The 20,297-nt window shown below is 46.2% G+C and overlaps 1 protein-coding gene across 2 annotated transcripts; it reads right to left on the reverse strand.

Annotated features, from left to right (window-relative positions):
- Positions 1–5,133: 5,133 nt before the first annotated feature.
- Positions 5,134–17,254, reverse strand: LOC133120009 (tripartite motif-containing protein 16-like). Of its 2 annotated transcripts, none has more exons than XM_061230131.1 (7): positions 16,297–17,254; positions 12,178–12,273; positions 11,710–11,943; positions 11,401–11,560; positions 8,043–8,147; positions 7,399–7,443; positions 5,134–6,327 (listed from the first exon to the last, which is right to left on the reverse strand). In XM_061230131.1, the coding sequence occupies exons 1-7, from the start codon at positions 17,095–17,097 to the stop codon at positions 5,795–5,797; spliced, it is 1,974 nt and encodes a 657-aa protein (XP_061086115.1). In that variant the 5' UTR covers positions 17,098–17,254; the 3' UTR covers positions 5,134–5,794. The 2 variants fall into 2 exon arrangements, with proteins under 2 accessions (XP_061086115.1, XP_061086113.1); XM_061230129.1 differs by having other exon boundaries at positions 7,399–7,446; positions 16,297–17,248.
- Between the last annotated feature and the right edge of the window lie 3,043 nt (positions 17,255–20,297).

A 20,297-nucleotide genomic window follows, 5' to 3' on the forward strand; every position in this document is an offset into this window, starting at 1 on the left:
GTAGCTCTGTCAAACACATGATGTGATATCTGATAGCCTGCTGATCAGTGTGGAAACACAAGGTGACTTACAGTCAGGCAGGTGTGGAAAAACTGCTGTAAAATAAGAATGCTTACAAAAATAAAAATGTTACTAGTTTATTTTTATCAATTCACAAAATGCACGAACAGAAGAAGTCAATGAACAGACAAAAAATCTTAATCTAATCAATATTTGGTGTGACCACCCTTTGCCTTCAAAACAGCATCAATTCTTCTCGTTATACTTGCACACAGTTTTTGAAGGAACTCGGTAGGTAGGTTGTTCCAAACATCTTGGGGAACTAGTCACAGTTCATCTTTGGATTTAGGCAGCGTCAAATTCAGTCTCTTCATGTAATCCCAGACAGATCAGGGCTCTGTGGGGGGCCGTACCATCACTTCCAGGAATCCTTGTTCTTCTTTACGCTGAAGATAGTTCTTAATGACATTGGCTGTATGTTTGGGGTCGTTGTCCTGCTGTGGAATAAATTTGGGGCCAATCAAATGCCTCCCTGATGATATTGCATGATGGATAAGTATCTACCTGTACTTCTCAGCAATGTGGACACCATTAATTCTGACCAAACTCCATTTGCACCCCCAAACTTGCAAGGAACCTCCAACATGCTTCACTGTTGCCTGCAGACACTCATTCTTGCTCTCCAGCCCTTCGGTGAACAAACTGCCTTCTGCTACAGCCAAATATTTCACATTTTGACTCATCAGTCCAGAGAACCTGCTGCCATTTTTCAGCACCCCAGTTCCTGTGTTTTCATGCATAGTTGAGTCGCTTGGCTTTGTTTCCATGTCGGAGGTATGGCTTTTTTGCTGCAATTCTTCCATGAAGACCACTTCTGACCAGACTTCCCTGGGTGTACCTGGGTCCCACTGGCTCCTGCCAATTCTGAGCTGATGACACTGCTGGACATCTTCCAATTGTGAAGGGAAGTAAGCATGATGTGTCTTTCATCTGCTGCATTAAGTTTCCTTGGCCGACCACTGCGTCTACGGTCCTCAACGTTGCCCGTTTCTTGGTGCTCCTTCAACAGAGCTTGGACAGCACATCTGGAAACCCCTGTCTGCCCTGTTCTGCCTGGGAGAGACCTTGCTGATGCAGTATAACTACCTTGCGTCTTGTTGCTGTGCTCCATCTTGCCATGGCGTATGACTTCTGACATTAAACTGTCTTCAACAACCTCACCTTGGAAGCACAGTTTAGCTGTTCCTCACCCAGTTTTAACCCTCCTACACAGCTGTTTCTGTTTCAGTTAATGATTGTGTTTCAACCTACATATTAAATCATTGATCATTAGCTCCTGTTTAGTATAATTGGTGAATCACACACCTGACTATATGCCTACAAAATCCCTGACTTGGTGCAGGTGTACCTAGTAGAATTGATGCTGGTTTGAAGGCAAAGGGTGGTCACACCAAAAATTGATTTGATTAAGATGTTTCTTCTGTTCACTCACTTTGCATTTTGTTAATTCATGAAAATAAACTATTAACATTTCTATTTTTGAAAGCATTCTTACTTTACAGCATTTTTTCACACCTTGCCTAAAACTTTTTCACAGTACTGTATATATATATGTATATATATATATATATATATATATATATATATATATATATATATATATATATATAAATAAAGACGCACACAGATACATTGGGGGGGTTCTCATGGAAACAATAGCAGTCCTAGTCCGTGCCCTCATTCAGGATCCGGACGGCGTGAGGGTAGGAGCTCCTGAGCCTCTCTGAATTGGCCGTATGGATGCGGAACCTTCTCTTCCTCCTCGAAGGCGACAGAGAGAAGAGGCCGTTATCCGGGTGCCTGGGATCCTTTATGATTCTCCCGGCCCTAGTCCTGCACAGCCTGGTGTAGATGTCCTGAGGTTGAGGGAGTGTACCCCCGGTGATGCGTTCAGCTGACCCTACAACTGATCCAGAACCCCGCAGCCCGTCTGGTACTCAGTGTTCCCAGACATTCACATGTCACCCCCCTGCTCAGCAACCTCCACTGGCTGCCTGTTATGGCTCGCATCAAATGTTAAACTTTGGTACTCACGTACCAGGCAGTTAAGGAATCAGCCCCTGTATATATATCCACAGGAATGACCTCCCAGTGGATGTCAGAACGGCAGAGTCTCTGACCACTTTTAAATGCAGACTGAAGACTTATCTCTTCAGGCTGCACCTTTCCCTCCGTAACTCACCACCATGATTAGCCTTATCTATGCCATAGACTATAATGGCACTTATATAGTTATATATAGATATTGGAGTGTTGTATTGTATTAGCTATTGTATTGTTTACTCTGGGTATTCTAGCTGCCAACCGTGGTATGCTATTTCTTAAGTTGATGTATTCTTCAAGGGTTCCGATTATATCTGTATAGTCACGCTAGGACTTGGAACTGTACTGTCCTCTCAGGTCCTCTTTGCACTTGTACTTGTGTTTGATCTGAACTTCGTTGTACGTCGCTCTGGATACGAGTGTCTGCTAAATGCCTTGTAATGTAATATACCACTCTGCACAGGGCCTTACAGTCCTGCTGGGTGCTGCTCCCATACCAGGCAGTGATGTTCCCAGTCAGGATGATCTCAATTGTGCACGTGTAGAAGTTCTGAAGTGTCCGGGGAGACGTCTGAGGCGATACAGTCTCTGCCGCGACTTCCTCACCATGGTTTAATCGTTGGTTGTCCATGTCAGGTCCTTGGTGACCTGGGCACCAAGATGCCTGAAGCTGTCCACTCTCTCCACCAGGGACCCACTGACGTCTGGCGGGCTGTAGGGCCTCCCCTGCTTCCTCCTGTAGTCCACAATCGTCTCTTTTGTTTTGCTGTGGGGGTGTGGGGTGTCGGGTGTGTGTGAAATGTGCCGTGAAATGCTACGCTAGCGCTGCTGAATGCCGTTACGACATCATCCACTGCATCCCCCATCTCCAGTCTCTGGCTTCACCGAGCCACGGAAACCCAGCAGAAGCATGTTGGGATGGCTCTGCTGTTGATTTATTAGGTGATTTAGGAGAACACACTCCATTAGATCAGTGTCAAATACCTGTTGAAGTGGTTATTACAGTTACTAGGTGCTGCTTGTTCTGTTTCACTCTCCTGCAGTCCTGGCCCTTATTAAATATATATAATATTAATATATTCATATTTATAAGCTGGTGATTTTCTACAGAAGCAGTTGTTCTGCTGTGCCAAGCCTGGTTTACGGGACGGGGGTTTAGTGGGGGGGGTCGAACAGAACCACAGAGGAGGGGGCGGAGTCACAGTGCAGAGCCCCCCCCCCACAGCCTCCTGTCCACACAGGTTTTTATTTCATTTGTTTTATTTCTTTTTGTTGGTTTGGTGGTTGGTGGATCCTGCTGTGATTTTAGACTTGAAGATGATCAGGACTGGTAGCTGGGTGACACTGGGTGCCATTTTGTTTAATTATTTAAAGCACAATAAAACTGGGGGGGAGGGGCCGACCACCTATGACCTCATCATTTGTAAATGCAAACTGAGCTGTTGATTGGCTACTGATCTGGGCTTGACATTAGTTGAGAGGTTTGCACTGGCAGTCCTTGAGTTATAATAATAATAATAATCATAATAATAATAATATTATTATAATTATTATACAAATTATTATTATTATTATTATTATTATTATGTCATTAAGTGGTTGACTCATTGCTGCTTCGTTGCCTGGACACTAAGTGCTGAACAGCATGCTGGGTAAAGCCCATCACTCATGCTGTCTGATGACCCAGCTGGTTGCACTGGTTTGGGCCTTTCTTTCTGTGTGTGTACCCCTGACATGTAGGTGTGTGTGTACCCCTGACATGTAGGTGTGTGTGTGAGTGTGTAGGTGTGTGTACCCCTGACATGCAGGTGTGTGTATGGGTGTGTGTGTGTGTACCCCTGACATGCAGGTGTGTGTGTGTGTGTGTGTGTGTACCCCTGACATGCAGGTGTGTGTATGGGTGTGTGTGTGTGTGTGTATGTGTGCACTGTTTTGGGGGGGGGGGGTCTGGGTGTGTGTGTGTGTGTGTGTGTGTGTACCCCTGACAGTGTGTGGGCGTGTGTGTGTGTGTGAGCACTGTTTTGGGGGTAGGTTGGGAGAGGAATCTTTGGGTGGGCCGGGTCCCTGGTGTTTGGGAGTGGGGGTGGTAACCTGTCTGTCCCACCTGCCTCTTACCTGTAACTATGGTTACTTTACAGGTGACATGAAAGTGATGTTAATTAGCTTTTCAGTGCTGTTGATATGAGACTAGAAAACACAGAGACTCGCGCGCTCTCTCACACACGCACACACGCACACACGCACACACGCACACACGCACACACGCACACACGCACACACGCACACACGCACACACGCACACACGCACACACGCACACACGCACACACGCACACACGCACACACGCACACACGCACACACGCACACACGCACACACGCACACACGCACACACGCACACACGCACACACGCACACACGCACACACGCACACACGCACACACGCACACACGCACACACGCACACACGCACACACGCACACACGCACACACGCACACACGCACACACGCACACACGCACACACGCACACACGCACACACGCACACACGCACACACGCACACACGCACACACGCACACACGCACACACGCACACACGCACAATCAGCTTCTGTTTTGGAGGTCCTGGTTCTCAGGGTAAAAGCCTGTGTTTGTGTTCTTGTTCTGTGATGCCCTGCCTTGGTGGAACACAAGGTGGCGCTTGTGTTTTCTTTACATATTCGCCAAGTCGACTGACTTGATTTTTTTTTTTCATTTCATTTCAATTCTTTTTACGTCGGTTTAATAGATGTTCTACAGTTAGCTATGAAAATGCTGGCATCCACTAAATGTTGGACACAGTTTGTGCAAAACATTGTAAAGCATTGGAAGACAGCACATTTTGTAACCGTAACTATGACGATAAGATACAGTAATAAAAGCTAATGTTTCCATATTTTCATCCAGCTTTTTTTGTGCTTTTAATGTCCTGTAATGTCTGCTTTGTGAAAACACAAGTCTAACAGGAATGAGTCTGAATGAACAGAGAAACAGCTGTTACAATCTCTCCACTTCCCCCCACATCTTTAATGAAAATGAATGAACAAGCAAAATCAATCTCACAAAAAACTATTAAAAACATTAAAACATCCTGCTCCACCCTACACCTCTATCTGCACCTCCTGTATCTGCAACCATTCCTTTGTTTATTTCATCCTAAACAATCAGCATATAATACCCAACACTGCCCAGTACAACACACAACAACAACAGCCATGAAACCCAGAGTCTTACTGACTTTACAGCAGCTGCTTCATATAAATGCCATCACCACAAACACTCTAATCCCACATTGGATGAGTGGCATAGGGAATCCAAAATGTCTGAAATACCCTTTAATAAAAGATGAGAATCTGCATGTGAATTGTTTGACTACAGAATTATGATTGTGGAGTAAAGAGCCAAATCAAGAAGAAAATGTCTTTGATCCAAACATGGAGCTCACTGTAATAATGGAGCCCATGCTTTAGAGTGACTGGATCTGCTTCAGTGTGACCAAAATGATGTTTCCTCAGTTTCAGTTCAGTTCAGCTCATTATTTCATTCATTTAATCATTTGAGGTTGAAGATTGAACTGCATTTAATTCATTTTCTGTCTCATTGCAGTGTTTTACCCTCTCTTTAATTACAGCTGATCTTCCCTTCACTTTCTGCCTCATCACAGATCATACAGTTTTATAGAGGATCCATAAAGCACCCCAAACGCAGGATAGAGGGGCTGAGTGAATGTGGTCTGGACTCTGTGCAGGAGGATCATTGTGTCAGAGACGCTGTAGAAGGACAGAGTTCCTGCCCTGTGATCCAGGTACACTCCTATTCTGGAGGAGGGGGGAACAGGGATGTCAGTGCTCTCATTATTGTGCCAGAAAGAGTAACCGAAGGCAGAGCAGCTCAAACTCCAGGACTTGTCATTACGTCCCAGAACAGCGTCATGACCCTCTCCTTTCCTGCTGATGTCTTTATATGTCACTGCTATCTCAACCCCATCATCATCACCTCCACTCCACTCAGCCTCCCAGTAACAGTGTCCAGACAGACCCTCTCTGCACAGCACCTGGTTCCAGTAGTCAAATCTCTCTGGATGATCAGGATATGATTGGATCTCTCCCCCATGGGTCACCTCTCTGTTCCCCTCAGACAGACGGAGGTATTCATGCGCTGTGTTGGGGTCCAGTGTGAGCCCACAGGAATCTGATGGAGCAGAATGAGAGGAGAGCTCAGTGATCATAATAAACTGACATATTTAAGAAACATTTAATTTCACGTTTCACTCCTTAAATAAATATTTTTATCTCTTTAAAAAGTAATTCTGGGGCTGAGCATGGGCACGGTATCTCTACCTATTTAATGAACTAAATCAAGTTCATCCTGTTTCAGCCTGTCTTCCTGCTGTAAATTCAGCAGCTCCATCATAACTCTCATGCTAAGTAACTGAGTTGGCAAATTAATAACAATAATTAATACAGATTTGGCGCCGATACGGCTTGTGTAATATTGTCAGAGTATGCAGTGGAAAGGCAGTGAAGTACCATTTAAAGGAGCCTTTCTGACTGTAGCAATCCTGCAGCTTTATGGGTAAAACAGATGCAAATGCCTTCAATGTTTAGGGTTTGATTTCTGCTGGGGCTGTCCATGCTAAAAGTAGTGATAACAGTCATCAGCTACCATGTGCCTTGACTACCCGCAGTAATTTCACTGTTTCTTACTGAATATTCGGTTGATGTAAGTTACAGATTTAAATAGACTGAAAATAGTGGATTTAGCAGTTGAAATGTAAAATAATAATAATAATCTCCCGGGAGAGGACGACCCAGACATACATACACATAGTCACACATACACACACACATACATACACACTCACACACACACTCACTCACACACACACATACACACACATACACACACACATCACCACACACACACACACATACACACACACACTCACATACACACACTCACACATACATACACACACTCACATACATACACACACTCACATACATACACACACTCACATACATACACACAACTACACATACACTCATACTATTCAAAACATTCAGAAAATTCCTTTGTGTTTTTTAAAGCAAAAGCAGTACACAATGTATTTCATGAGTAATTTTAAGTCTTTTTCCCTTTAAGTTTTATAAACACTTGAAGTGTTTCAAAAGTCTGAACTGAATCTCCACCCTAACCCCCACCCCTCCCCTTGCCCCCCACCCCCCGCCCCCCCTAATTTAGGTTTAATAACAGACTCACATTGTAAGAAGTCCCCTCTGGTCTTGGGCTCCAGAATATGCTCTTCTACTGTAGGGAGAGATCACAAGAAAGACATTGTATGGTGGCTTGTAGCATAGTGGTTAAGGTAAATGACTGGGACACGCAAGGTCGGTGGTTCTAATCCCGGTGTAGCCACAACCGCACAGCCGTTGGGTCCTTGAGCAAGGCCCTTAACCCTGCATTGCTCCAGGGGAGGATTGTCTCCTGCTTAGTCTAATGAATTGTGCGTCACTCTGGATAAAAGCATCTGCCAAATGGCAATAATGTAATGTAAAGACATAACATATACATATCTATCATAACCCTAAAGCTCGTAAAGGCTTCCTTGTCTGTAATTGGTACAACTCTGGTCCCCATGGTGACAAACGCCAATAACGGACACCCTGATATGCTAAGGAAGTGATTGACACCTGACCAATCAGAAACAGCTGGTCCAAAAATGGGTGGACTGGAGATGGTTTGGTAATTTAAAGTCATTGAGTCATTGACAAAACTTTTCTGTTGTATAACACATTTTGTGATTAAATCTCTTTAATTCTGCAGTATTTGTGGTAGAACTGAGCATGCATGCTTCTCATAGCCAGCACAGCATTAATGCACCCCCTCCCCCCCATCAGCCTAACCTGAGAAAATCCACATGGACAGGAGGAGAACCAGCAAACTGCACAGGAAAACGCCCCAGCATCCAGACCCTGGACCCTCTCTCTGTGAGACCACAGTGCTGCCCACTGCACCACCGTGTCACCAAACATGAAAACACACAAACAATAAACTTGATGAAGCATCAGTCATATTATTGTCACAAGCTGGTATGTAGGCAGCCTTTCAAAGGAAATTATACATCATACATGTCCAGGTTAAATTCCGAGCAACAGGAGTCTTTGATCTGCTGCTGTATGCATTAAACAGAAAGATCCACAGAGTTTAGATGATCAAAAACCTGCCATCCTGCTTATCTGAGTGTGTGTGTGTGTGAGTGTGTGTGTGTGTGTGTGTGTGTGTGTGTGTGTGTGTGTGTGAGTGTGTGTATGCGTGTGTATGTGTGTGTGTGTGTGAGCAGGGTGTTGTGATGCGTCTAGTGTAGTTGTGCAGTAGTTAGAGGGAAGGTGCATGTCTACTTCCCACCTGCTTCAACCCTCTTGCTTACAGCTCACTGCCACTGGCTAGCCCCTGTGGTGAACAGGGAAGCAGCCGAGTGTGTAAGCCTTCCCTTGCCAGTACACAGCCTCTCCTTCACCAAGACTCCTGCCAGGCCTCCTCGTGACCACACAAGGTCACTGGGTGCCTCGCGGCCCCAGGCTGGGGATCTGGGAGCTGCAGTGGTCCCCAGAGGTGTGACGTGCAGGCCCACAGTTGTGGACATGCCCTGGCGTCCACCAACCACTGTCCCGCTGCCTTGTGGGTAAGTCCAGAAAGACAAAGGCTATGGGAGCACACCCTGAGAGAAAAGCCGGTGCTGGCAGGTGCACCACAGGCGGTCCTCCGACAGACTGGAGCTCCGGCAGCCTCCTGCAGCTGTGAGGAGTTACCGGTCGTCCTGGATCATTTCTTTGCCATCGGAGTACAACTCCCCACAGCGAAGAAGTGCCGTTGGAGCAAGCGCATCCCCTTCTTCACTTTAAATAATCTCAGCGCGCAGGTATCTGCTACTGGTTTAGTGAGTTCCATCCAGACCCCTGCAAACCTATCAAATCTACTGGCGATGGGGTGCCTGGTGACGGGGGCAGGACTGAATGATCCGGAAGCTCCTAGCTATGTCCCTGCACAGTAGCGGCACAGGGCTATTTGGTCGTCAGCAGCTGGGGTTGAGTGGCAGCTGCTCCCGGCAGACCCCTGTGTGTCTGAGCAGCCCTATTAAGGACCACACTGCTCACCCCAGTTGGGGAAAGGTCTAGAAAAGGTGACCTAAACATTGCCCACTCAGACTCTCCTGCATGGGATACTGCGCCCATCAGGATATTCCGTTTAGCGGTCCAAAACAAAAAAGCTAAATATATTCCTACGACTTGCAACATGGAATGTCAGGACCCTCTTGGACTCAACTGCAACACCGACAGGCCCGGTCGAAGGACTGCACTGATCGCAAGAAAGGAAGAAGAAGAAGAAGGCAGAGCTGAAGTGCTACAACATCGACATTGCTGCTTTAAGCAAGACCAGACTCCTGGGTGAAGGATCACTCAAGGAAGAGGGAGAGGGCTACACCTTCTTCTGGAAAGGTTACCCCACAGGAGGACAACACCTGCATGGTGTGGGCCGGGCCATCAAGAACTGCCTCCTGCCAAATCTCACGTAGACACCGACTGGCGTAAGTGAAAGGCTTATGTCACTCCGCATCCCCCTCGTCAGAAAGCAATATGCCACCCTCTTCAGTGCTTATGCACCCACCCTTTCATCAGAAGAGGATGTGAAAGACCGCTTCTACGAGATGCTGGATGAGGCCCTCCGCAAAGTCCCCAAAAATGACAAAATCTTGCTGTTGGGTGATTTCAATGGGGGGAAGAATAGTGACATTTGGAAAGGCGTGATTGGACAACATGGCATCGGCCACACCAATGCAAACGGGTTAAGACTCCTAAGTCTCTTTGCTGAACACAATGTCACCATTACCAACACCATATTCCAGATGAAAAATAAAGACAAAACCTCCTGGATGCACCCCCGGTTCAAGCACTGGCACCTTCTGGATTACATCATCGTCAGGCACTCGGATCTGAGGGATGTCCACATCACACGAGCCATGAGAGGGGCGGAGTGCTGGACCATCGGATGATCATGGCCACGCTCAAAATGAGGATCTGCCCAGCAGTACGCCTCAGAAAGTCCACCAGGAAAAGGCTGCACTGTGCCCGGCTGCAGGAAACAGAGGCATGCAACAGCTTCCGCTGTTCCCGAGCTAACCAGCTGGAGAACACTGAGTCTCTCCTGGGCATGGAGGGGACACCGATGACCAGTGGTCCCTGAGTGTTTCACTTTATGAAACAGCAGCCCAATCTATCGGCTACAACAGGAAGAATCACCAGGACTGGTTTGATGAAAACTTCACACACATCTCCACTCTCCTCAACAGCATGCATAAAGCCCATAAAGCCTCGCTCAAAAACCCATCTTCTGAAGCCCTTAAAACCAAATGGCAAGACCAAAGGAGAGAGCTGCAGCCCTGATGCACATTAGAAACCAGTGGTGGGTACACAAGGCAGAGCAAATACAATCCTATGCAGACAGGTATGACATGCATAACTTTTATGATGCATTAAAGGCCACTTATGGTCCAAGAACCTACACTGTCAATCAATCAATGTATGTGTGTGTATGTGTGTGTATGTGTGTGTGTGTGTGTGTGTGTGTGTGTATGTGTGTGTGTGTGTGTATGTGTGTGTTTCCACAAGTGCTGCGTAGCAATGAAAGTGTCACAAGATGTTTTGCAGGAATGCTTTGGTGAAGGCCTGTGTGTGTGAAGAGTTCACTGATGAGGGACATCGCTGAAAAGGGTGATTTCTGTATGCCAGAATGAAAACAATCATCTTTAGCCTGATTTTTACCTGAGGTGTGCGTTACTGTTGAGAGCTGTAATTCCTGGATCACCCATTAAGATGTCAATACCATCAAATTAAATTAGACAGTCTGCACTGTGAACTCATATTCATTGTTTTGTTTCAAATCTAATGTCCTGGACTACAGAGGCAAAAGATGTCTAAATATGTATGGATACCTACTAGTTATATTCTGGCCAGAAGGACCACCTCATAACACACTGGGTGCTTTCAATGTCTCATCCCTACACATATTGTGGCTCATTTGGAGCTTCAAGTGTTACTCCACACTGTGATATATAACCTGTGAGACAGACTGAAATGTCACTCACCTCTCTCATTAATAATATATAACCTGTGAAAGTGCCTTTCATGATGTAAAAGTGAATCTCACCAGTGTGTTGTGTGCAGTGCCTAAACACACATTCTGCAGCAGGGTTTGTCCACCAACCTTTTCCAGAAACTTTGACCAACTCCGCCATGAAAACATCCTCCATTCGCTCTTTCAGTTCAGAGACAGATTTCCTCACAGGCTCAAAAGAGACGTGTGGACTGACAGTGATGCTGGGTAAGTCTCCAGGTCCAGGAGGGGCACAGAGAGATTGACAGCTCTGCAGCCAGACAGACAGACAAACAGAGAACAGCCTCAGTACAGATTCCTGTGCAGATGCCAGGAGCAGATCTTTGTAAATGAGGAACACACCTCATCATGTGTGTACAGTGTACATAGTGCAGACTGTCAGAGAGCCAGTGATGTTACCTGGAGGAAATGGATGTGATCCTCTGTGCGTGAAAGCTGCTCCAGCTCAGAGTCTCTCCTCCTCAGCTCAGCAATCTCCTGCTCCAGTCGCTCCAGGAGTCCTTCAGCCCAACTCACTTCAGCCTTCTCCTGATCTCTGATCAGCTCTTTCACCTCAGAGCACCTTTTCTCAATGGAGCGGATCATCTCAGTTAAGATCCTCTCACTGTCCACCACTACTACCTGTGCAGAGCTCTGTTAGGAGACACAGAGAGAGGAGGGCTGTACATTTTAACTAGGCCTTTCACTCAGCTCTTACTGGGACCCCAGACAGCCTGTTCCCCACAGTGTGGCTCAGTGGGATTGAGCCCCACAGGGCTGGAAAGTGGCCCAACACTGGGCTCCTCACTGGCTGACTGAGCCCTGACTGAGCCCTGAAATGGCTCTTCCAGCAGCCAGCTGTTGTCTTCTCCTCTGGTCAGTACCCACCTTGAGTGACTGCACAGCCTGTCTCAGATCCTGCAGCTTCTTCTCTCTCTCCTGGATTCTCTGCTGGAATTTACTCTGTGTCGCCCCCAGCTGCTTCTGTGGACAGATTTATCATTTCCCCTCAGGTATATTTTAATAGTTCAATTGTATTATATCATATAACAATGTTGAACTATATTCTCATATTCAAAATTAAATAACACTGTGATAACACTTTTCAATAATGTTACGTGAATTAGCATTAACTAATGTAGTTCACTCAATTACTACTGAGTATTTAATCTATACAGCTTTCTTTAGGTATTTGTACATCATTAATTAATGTTATCAACTCCTATCAAGTTCATGCCAATTAATATTGAAATGAAAAAAAAAAACCAGTTAATATATTTAGTATTGGTTTACTAATTATACATTTATCCTATGGCTTGCTAATGTGGAAATATCCATGTAACAAATACATTAGTTTGATATGTATTAACAAATGACATATTAATTATAACTAATGATAACTAGATATATATTATTTCATGCTTAAATAATGTATTTGTACCTCATTAATTCATTTTTTAACAACCCCACAAGTAAATGCAAATTCATGGAACCTTATTGTTACATTACATTACGTGGCATTTAGCAGACGCTCTTATCCAGAGCGACGTACAACAAAGTGCAAATCAATCACAAGAACAAGTCCAAAAGTAGACCTGAGAGGACAGTACAGTTCCGAGTCCTAGTGTAAACATACAGAAATTCAGAACCCTTGAAGAGTACAATCAACTTTCAAACTAGCATACCACACTTGGCAGCAAGAATACAACAACAGCCAATAAAAACAACAATACCTATACAAGTAACGATATCTATACATAAGTGCCATTACGGTCTAAGGCTAATCACAGTGATTGTGAGTTGGGGAGGGAAAGGTGTAGCCTGAAGAGATGGGTCTTCAGTCTGCGCTTGAAGGAAGTCAGAGACTCTGCCGTTCTGACATTCACCGGGAGGTCATTCCACCACTGTGGGACCAGGACAGACAGCAGTCGTGAGCGTGAAGTGCAGGTGTGGCGAGGGGGAGGCGCCAGACGGCACGAAGTGGCAGAACGGAGGGGTCTTGTTGGTGTATAGGTCTTGATAAGGGATTGAATGTACACAGGGGCTGATCCTTTAACTGCCTGGTATGCGAGCACCAAAGTTTTAAATTTGATGCGAGCCATAACAGGCAGCCAGTGGAGGTTGCTGAGCAGGGGGGTGACATGTGAATGTCTGGGAATATTGAATGCCAGACGGGCTGCAGCATTCTGGATGAGTTGTAGGGGTCTGATGGCAGATGCTGGAAGGCCAGCCAGCAGAGAATTGCAATAGTCCAGGCGGGACAGGTCCATTGCTTGAACAAGGAACTGAGTGGAGTAGGTGGTGAGAAAGGGTTGGATTCTCCGGATGTTGTACAGGAAGAACCTGCACGCCCGGCCACAGATCCCTGTAGATGCCAGGGAGGCGAAGAGGATGGAGTGGTTGACCGTGTCGAACGCCGCAGAGAGGTCAAGAAGGATCAGGACAGAGGAGAGAGAGGTTGCTCGCGCAGCCTGAAGGGACTCGTTGACAGAGAGGAGTGCGGCCTCCGTCGAGTGGCCAGGTCTGAAGCTGGACTGGTGGGGGTCCAGCAGGTTATTCTGAGAGAAGAAGGAAGAGAGTTGGTTGGAGGCGGCTCGTTCAATGGATTTGGATAGAAAAGGAAGGAGAGATACCGGACGGTAGTTTTGAATGCAGGAGGAGACAAGAGTGGGTTTCTTTAGGAGCGGGGTGATGTAGGCCCTCTTGAATGATGAGGGAAAGCAGCCAGAGGACAGAGAGGAGTTAACAAGGGAGGTGACAAACGGGAGGATGTCAGGCGTGATTGCCTGAAAGAGGTTTGAGGGGATGGGGTCCAGGGCACAAGTAGTAGGGCGGTGGGAGAGCAGGAGGTGAGACACATCAGCATCTGTAAGGGGACAGAAAGAGGAGAAACAGGGGACAGACACAGAAATGGAGACAGGCATAGAGGTGGTGGTGGTCGCGAAGGTGCTGCGGATATCTGCAACCTTCTCGTCAAAAAATACCGCAAAGTCATCAGCAGTGAGCGAGGACTGAGATGGTGGGGGAGGTGTGCTGAGGAGAGAGGAGAAAATGGAGAACAGTTGACGAGGGTTAGAAGTGGAGTTCTGGATTTTTGTTTGGTAGTAATTTCTTTTGGCAGTGGTGATAGCGGAGGAGAATTCCGCCAGGAGAGACTGGTAGGAAGACAGGTCCGACGGGTCTTTTGATTTCCTCCACTTCCTCTCAGCTAGACGTAGGCTTGGCCTGGAGGAACGTAGAAGGTCAGAAACCCATGGGCTGGGAGGGGAGGATCGAGCAGGCCGGGCGACAAGAGGACAGAGAGAGTCAAGGGCTGTGGAGAGAGAGGAAAGCAGCACGGAAGATGCGGAATCAGTGGGTAGTTTGGAGAAGGTTTCAAGAGGAGGGAGGGAAGCGGTGACTCTGGGGGTAAGGGAGGAGGGTGATAGAGAGCGGAGGTTACATCGGACAGAAACAGTGGGGGTGAGAGAAGGGGAGGGAGGTAGAGCAGTTAGGGGGATGGAGAAGGAAATTAAGTGGTGATTGGACTTGTGTAAAGGGGTAACAGTGGGGTTAGAAGAGGAGCAGTTCCTCAGAAAGATCAGGTCAAGAAGGTTTCCAGCCTTGTGAGTTGGGGGAGAGTGCTGCAGAGAGAGGTCAAAGGAGTGAAGTAGTGGTAAGAAGGCAGCAGACTGGGAGGCTTCCAGGTGGATGTTGAAATCTCCCAGGAGGATAAGTGGGGTGCCATCCTCAGGGAATGAGCTGAGTAGAGTGTCAAGCTCATCAAGGAAACTTCCCAGGGCACCTGGAGGACGATAAACAACGAAAATATAAAGTTTAACAGGGTGAGTAATTGAGACAGCGTGGCATTCAAATGTGGATAGGGATAGGTCAGTGATGGAAAACGCAGAGAATTTTCACGAAGGGGAGATCAGCAAGCCAGTGCCACCTCCATGGCCAGAGGGCCGGGGGGTGTATGAGAAGGAGAAGGAGGATGAGAGGGCAGCGGGGGTGGCAGTGTTCTCTGGTGTAATCCAGGTCTCAGTGAGGGCAAGGAACTGTAGGGACAGGAGGGAGGCATAACCCGTAATGAAGTCAGCCTTCCGTGTGGCAGACTGGCAGTTCCATAGCCCCCCTGCTACTGTGAAGTTGTCACAGGGGGTCAGTGACGGGTAGCAGAGGTTGGTGGGGTTCCGTCGCCGTGGAGGGCCACGTCGCTGGAAGTGCATTCCGAAGGGGAGAGAGCAGACCGTAATGGGGTGCTGACACAACATACCATTCCAAAATGGGAGGCCGCCTATATAAACTGCTAATTACTAATGCAAACTAGCGATCTAAAAATTATCCTAACAATTGCAGCGTCCAAAGTATCTAACTGATTCTGATCACCTAATCAGAATAACAGAACCGAGCGAAACTGCCGGCGGCTGGTGAAAAACACACAAGATTTGCTAACTAATGACAGAAAATGCAACACACCTGGTCTAACTAACGCAGTAATTTGACAAAAAATTTACAACTGCTGATAGACGAACAAGGTTTCCTTATAACCTACTGCTCACACGCAAAAAACACAGAAACAATACTTAAGTTCCCTGGAGGTCTTCAAGTACACACGGCTAGTGGAAAAAATGCACTTTTGAGGCCTCATTTTTTGTATTGCGTGAGGTACAGCAGGTCAGTGTGTGGAAGTGTACTGGCCTCATAGCTTAAGCTTCTAAACTGTGTGAGTGAGCTAGCTCCTCCAGCCGTGTTGATTCTCATTCAGTGAATAGGGGGGTGAGGGGGGTGAACAGAGCTGTCACACAGAGCTGACTTGGGTTCACTTCCTGCTCTTACTGCTCCATCACTGTGGACTTCAGACCAGGAAATCATTGTGCTCCTGAGACCTTTTTAAAATGTATAAAACATTTAAAAACAAAATGTACTTGCTGAAGAAATCAAATAAATGAACACATATTATAGCTAAAAATCAAGATGACATCTGCAATGACTGAAAGTTTTATTTGTAAGAGTTTCAGTCCTTACCTGTTTCTCAGTCCTTTCTGGTGCAGCTGAGACTGTATCATGGCCTCTGTGTTCATCCATTGTACACAGATAACAGATACACTGCTGATCGGTACGACAGTAAATCTTCAGCGGTTCGTCATGATGAGAGCAGATCTTCTTCTGCAGGTTTCCAGAGGCATCGGTCAGCTTGTGTCTCTTACCTGGGTTCAGTTCATCATGAAGTTTGAGGTGAGTTTCACAGTAAGAGGCCAGACACACCAGACAGGACTTGACAGCTTTGTGCTTTCTCCCAGTGCAGACATCACACGCCACGTCTCCAGGTCCAGCGTTGCAGTGAGCAGGAGGAGCAGCTTGGAGTCCTGTCTTCTTCAGTTTCTCCACCACTTCAGCCAGCATGGTGTTTTTGTTCAGAACTGGCCTTGGGGTGATGGTCTCTCTGCACTGGGGACAGCTGTAGACACCAGTATGATCATCCTGATCCCAGCAGCCATTAATACAGCCCATACAGTAACTGTGTCCACAGGGAATAGTCACCGGATCCTTCAGTAGATCCAGACAGATCGAACAGCTCAACTGGTCCTGATCCAGTAAACCTCCACCTTCAGCCATTTTACTGCACACTGACACAGACAGACTAGTTTCTCTGAAATAGACGGCGTTAAGTTTCGTTTTCCCTGAAACTGCATGACAGAGAGGGAGGGACTCCGTGGTTCTGCCCACAGCTGCAGGAGGAGTGGTGTTGGACTGAGGCCAGGCTGAACAGAGCAGGCTGAGCAGAGAGTGCAGATATATAAGGAAAAAGTAAGAAGTAAAGAGCATGTGAAGTGATTACAAAGGCCTAGTAGGGACTGGCCCTGTGATACACTGACCATGATAAGGTGCTCTGGTAGATTGTACTTTTGCACTACCACCATTGCACACAAAGTAAACAGTAAAAAGTAAACTCAATGAGACGGGTGCGTGGGGGTTGGACCCAAAATGCACGACTCAGAAACAATAGTAAAATAAAGTCCCGTTAGGGCTTTATTCGGGACGAGTCCCAGGAGCGTAGTCAATACAAGCAAAGTCCATACACGAAGATCCAGCCAAACAAATACAAAACAAACAAAAAGCACGGTGCCGAGGGAAGAGGCAATCTCGTAGTCGGTAGGCGTGCAGGGAGGTCCGGTAGCAGGAGAGCTGTCAGCGGGGCAGATGAACAGGCGGACGGCAGGCAGAGGCGTAGTCGTGGGCGAAGCGGGAGTCGAAACCATGAAACAATCAGCGGGGCAAAAGTACAAAAACGGTAGGCGGGGACGTAGTCAAGAAACAAACGAAGGTCACAAAACAGAAATCAATAATCGATGGTCGGTAAACAGGCGTGGATCGTAACGTGTAATCAAACAGTAAATAATGCTCAAGAGTTGCGTGGAAAACAGAGGCAGACAATTTCGCAGTGAACAGTTGCGCGACTGGGCTATAAATGCAGGTGTAGACAGGTGTAGACAATTAGTTAGAGCGTAGCAAGGAAATGGAAAACAGGTGCGATGGATGACAAGTTAAACAAGGAGATTAGTAATCGTTAGTAATAAACCTATCCTGCCCTAGCATTAGTAAATTAGTAAATGACATGCACGAGAAACGTAAGGTAACATGAACACATGATTAGTCTTGTTAGTTTCTACCCAATCCTGATCTAGCGTTAGTAGTTTTAGTAAATAGACAAATAGAAACACTAGAGAGAGAGAGAGAGAGAGAGAGAGAGAGAGAGAGAGAGAAAAGGCGGAACGCAAGGTTTGCGGAAAAACATGTAAAAGTGTATGCATAACAACGACCAGTTAACGTAACAATAAACATGCATCGAAACATAACACAAAGCGAAACTAAGACGATAATCACTCAACATAACCAGGTAATATAATCGTAACGAAACATAACTAGACATGACGAGAAAATAAATCGTAACAAGAAATGAACTAAACAACATGACGAACCTAGACTAACATAATACATGATAAGACACTACGTGACTAAGACAACATGAATAAACCTAAGACATGGCGAGACAGACCTGAAACGTGACACTCAACAGGGGTAAAAGTGAGGATTACAGTCCAGATTGTGTAGAGGGCTAATATAGCCTGTTAGGACAGTCAGACAGATATTGGATAGAGGATGGTAGACAAAGGTGATGTGGTGGAAGGAGCAGAAAGAGACTCATGCTGAAAAGTCCAATTCTCTCCTCCCGTTTTGTGTGATATTGTATAACCAGTGCTTGAAGTGGGCCGGTACTCACCGGTACGCAGTACCGGAAGTTCTACATTTTACTCTGCGGAGTACCGGCACACTCACACTGCTCTGATCACTGATCGGAATCCTCGTTGCTTCAAACGGGAACCGGCAAGACTTCTGCAGCTATGCTCAGAAGTCTTCTTCGCGGGGCTTTCTGGTGCCGCCACAGCACCCGACCGCGATGCTGCCCCCGTGTCTGTGTTCACAGATGGTATTGCACCCCCAATACTTATTTTTACAGCACGTCTGACTGCAGCACAGAGCTCAACTCAACTCAAACTTTATTTATAAAGCACATTTAAAACAACTGTAATTGACCAAAGTTCTGTACAAGTATAGTGTGAAAAATCGTTTAGCAAAAAAAAAAAAAAAAAAACTAGGTGTCCCTTATTTCCATTTCAGGGAGTTGGCAACCCTAGTAATGACGTTTCGCTATGAATCGTCATGTACTACGTCTACAACTAGGGAGGGCAAAGTGGAGCTTTAGAATGTAGACCGCTGTGTGTGCACGTGAGCTCGCCAATAGGTTTCTCACAGAAAACGTAATTTGTCCACTTTTTTACTTTACAGTAGAGGTGATAAAACTTACAATAACTAAGTGCTAGTGTGTTCTAAGCCTTTACTGGTCCCTGTACGATGTTAGCATGATGTAGCTAGCATACGCGAATAGCACAAAGCCATACAATTTGCTTTTTAACGGCACTTGGTCATTCGAACGATATAAATAAAAGCATTCGATTAAGTTCGACGGCACCGGAATTTTCTGTCGTACCGTCCATAAAGTCCCACCATAGGATTTATTTAAATCTTTAAAAGTTATCATTAATTCATCTTGTTTCTATCAGTGATTCGGCGTGATCGGACAGTTCTGTAGCTATGTAAATGACGTCAGAAGGATACAGCACTGTTATTTGCTACCTAAACTTTGACGCACGCTCGAGAGCGTTAACATGATTGGAGTCTGACATGTCTATTGTCAAAATCCATTGAAACTATGAAAAAGTAACCAGGGACTTTGGACTTATAAGGCCGGACATACCGAGTACCCAGCAAAAATATTGACCTGGCTCCAGTCACACTTTTGACAGTTCGAACTGCCACCAACTGCCATGTATGAGCGCGTGAAGTAAACCAGTAAAAGCTATTGTTGCATCGCCATTTTCGAGCTCCGTAAAGAATGGAATGGCAGTGAAATCTGTTCCTGTTTTTCGGTGCCGTCGGGGTCCAGCATTTAACATTGATGGAATGCTGGTAAAATGAGCGCTTAAAAGCCACAAAAACAGTCATTTTGTCACATTAAAATTCAATCTAAGCAGAATTATTGTCCACCACACGTTAATTTAAGGTTAAACTGAGATAATAATCATAATATTCATGCTGATTTCCGGAAATACATTTTTCGGTTGTCCTCCCTACTACAACAGCCTTTTGTTGGGAGCCCCTAAACTTCATTACCCAGGGTGCACTCGGTGCACGCGGAGTAAAACTTCTCTCATAACTTCTCCGCGGTCCAGTAAATTTTGCCGCCATTATGTTAGCTTGGTTACAGAAGGGCAAGAGAGCACGTTCCGAGTGCGAAACAACAGAGCAAAGACACGACAGTGTGTCAAATCCTCCCCAGCCAGAGCCAGTATTAAATGAAGGTCGGGAGCTGCTTCAACAAGGTAACGTTGCACCTACCGCAGCCAATACCGACGTTATCAACAACAACGTGAGTCAAGATGAACGGCCCGACTGTTGGTCAAAGG

The sequence above is a fragment of the Conger conger genome, unplaced genomic scaffold, assembly GCF_963514075.1.
Source record: "Conger conger unplaced genomic scaffold, fConCon1.1 SCAFFOLD_96, whole genome shotgun sequence".
In the NCBI taxonomy this organism is placed as follows: Eukaryota; Metazoa; Chordata; class Actinopteri; order Anguilliformes; family Congridae; genus Conger; species Conger conger.

What these genes read in the sequence shown, in the direction of transcription:
- LOC133120009 (XM_061230129.1), bottom strand. Translation starts at nt 17,097, where the DNA reads ATGCTCTTTACTTCTTACTTTTTCCTTATATATCTGCACTCTCTGCTC. An exon ending in AGGCTGTGCAGTCACTCAAG is followed by an intron (nt 11,944 to 12,177) that starts GTGGGTACTGAC and finishes GTCTCCTAACAG; the next exon opens with AGCTCTGCACAGGTAGTAGT. An exon ending in CAGAGGGGACTTCTTACAAT is followed by an intron (nt 6,328 to 7,398) that starts GTGAGTCTGTTA and finishes CTGCTCCATCAG; the next exon opens with ATTCCTGTGGGCTCACACTG.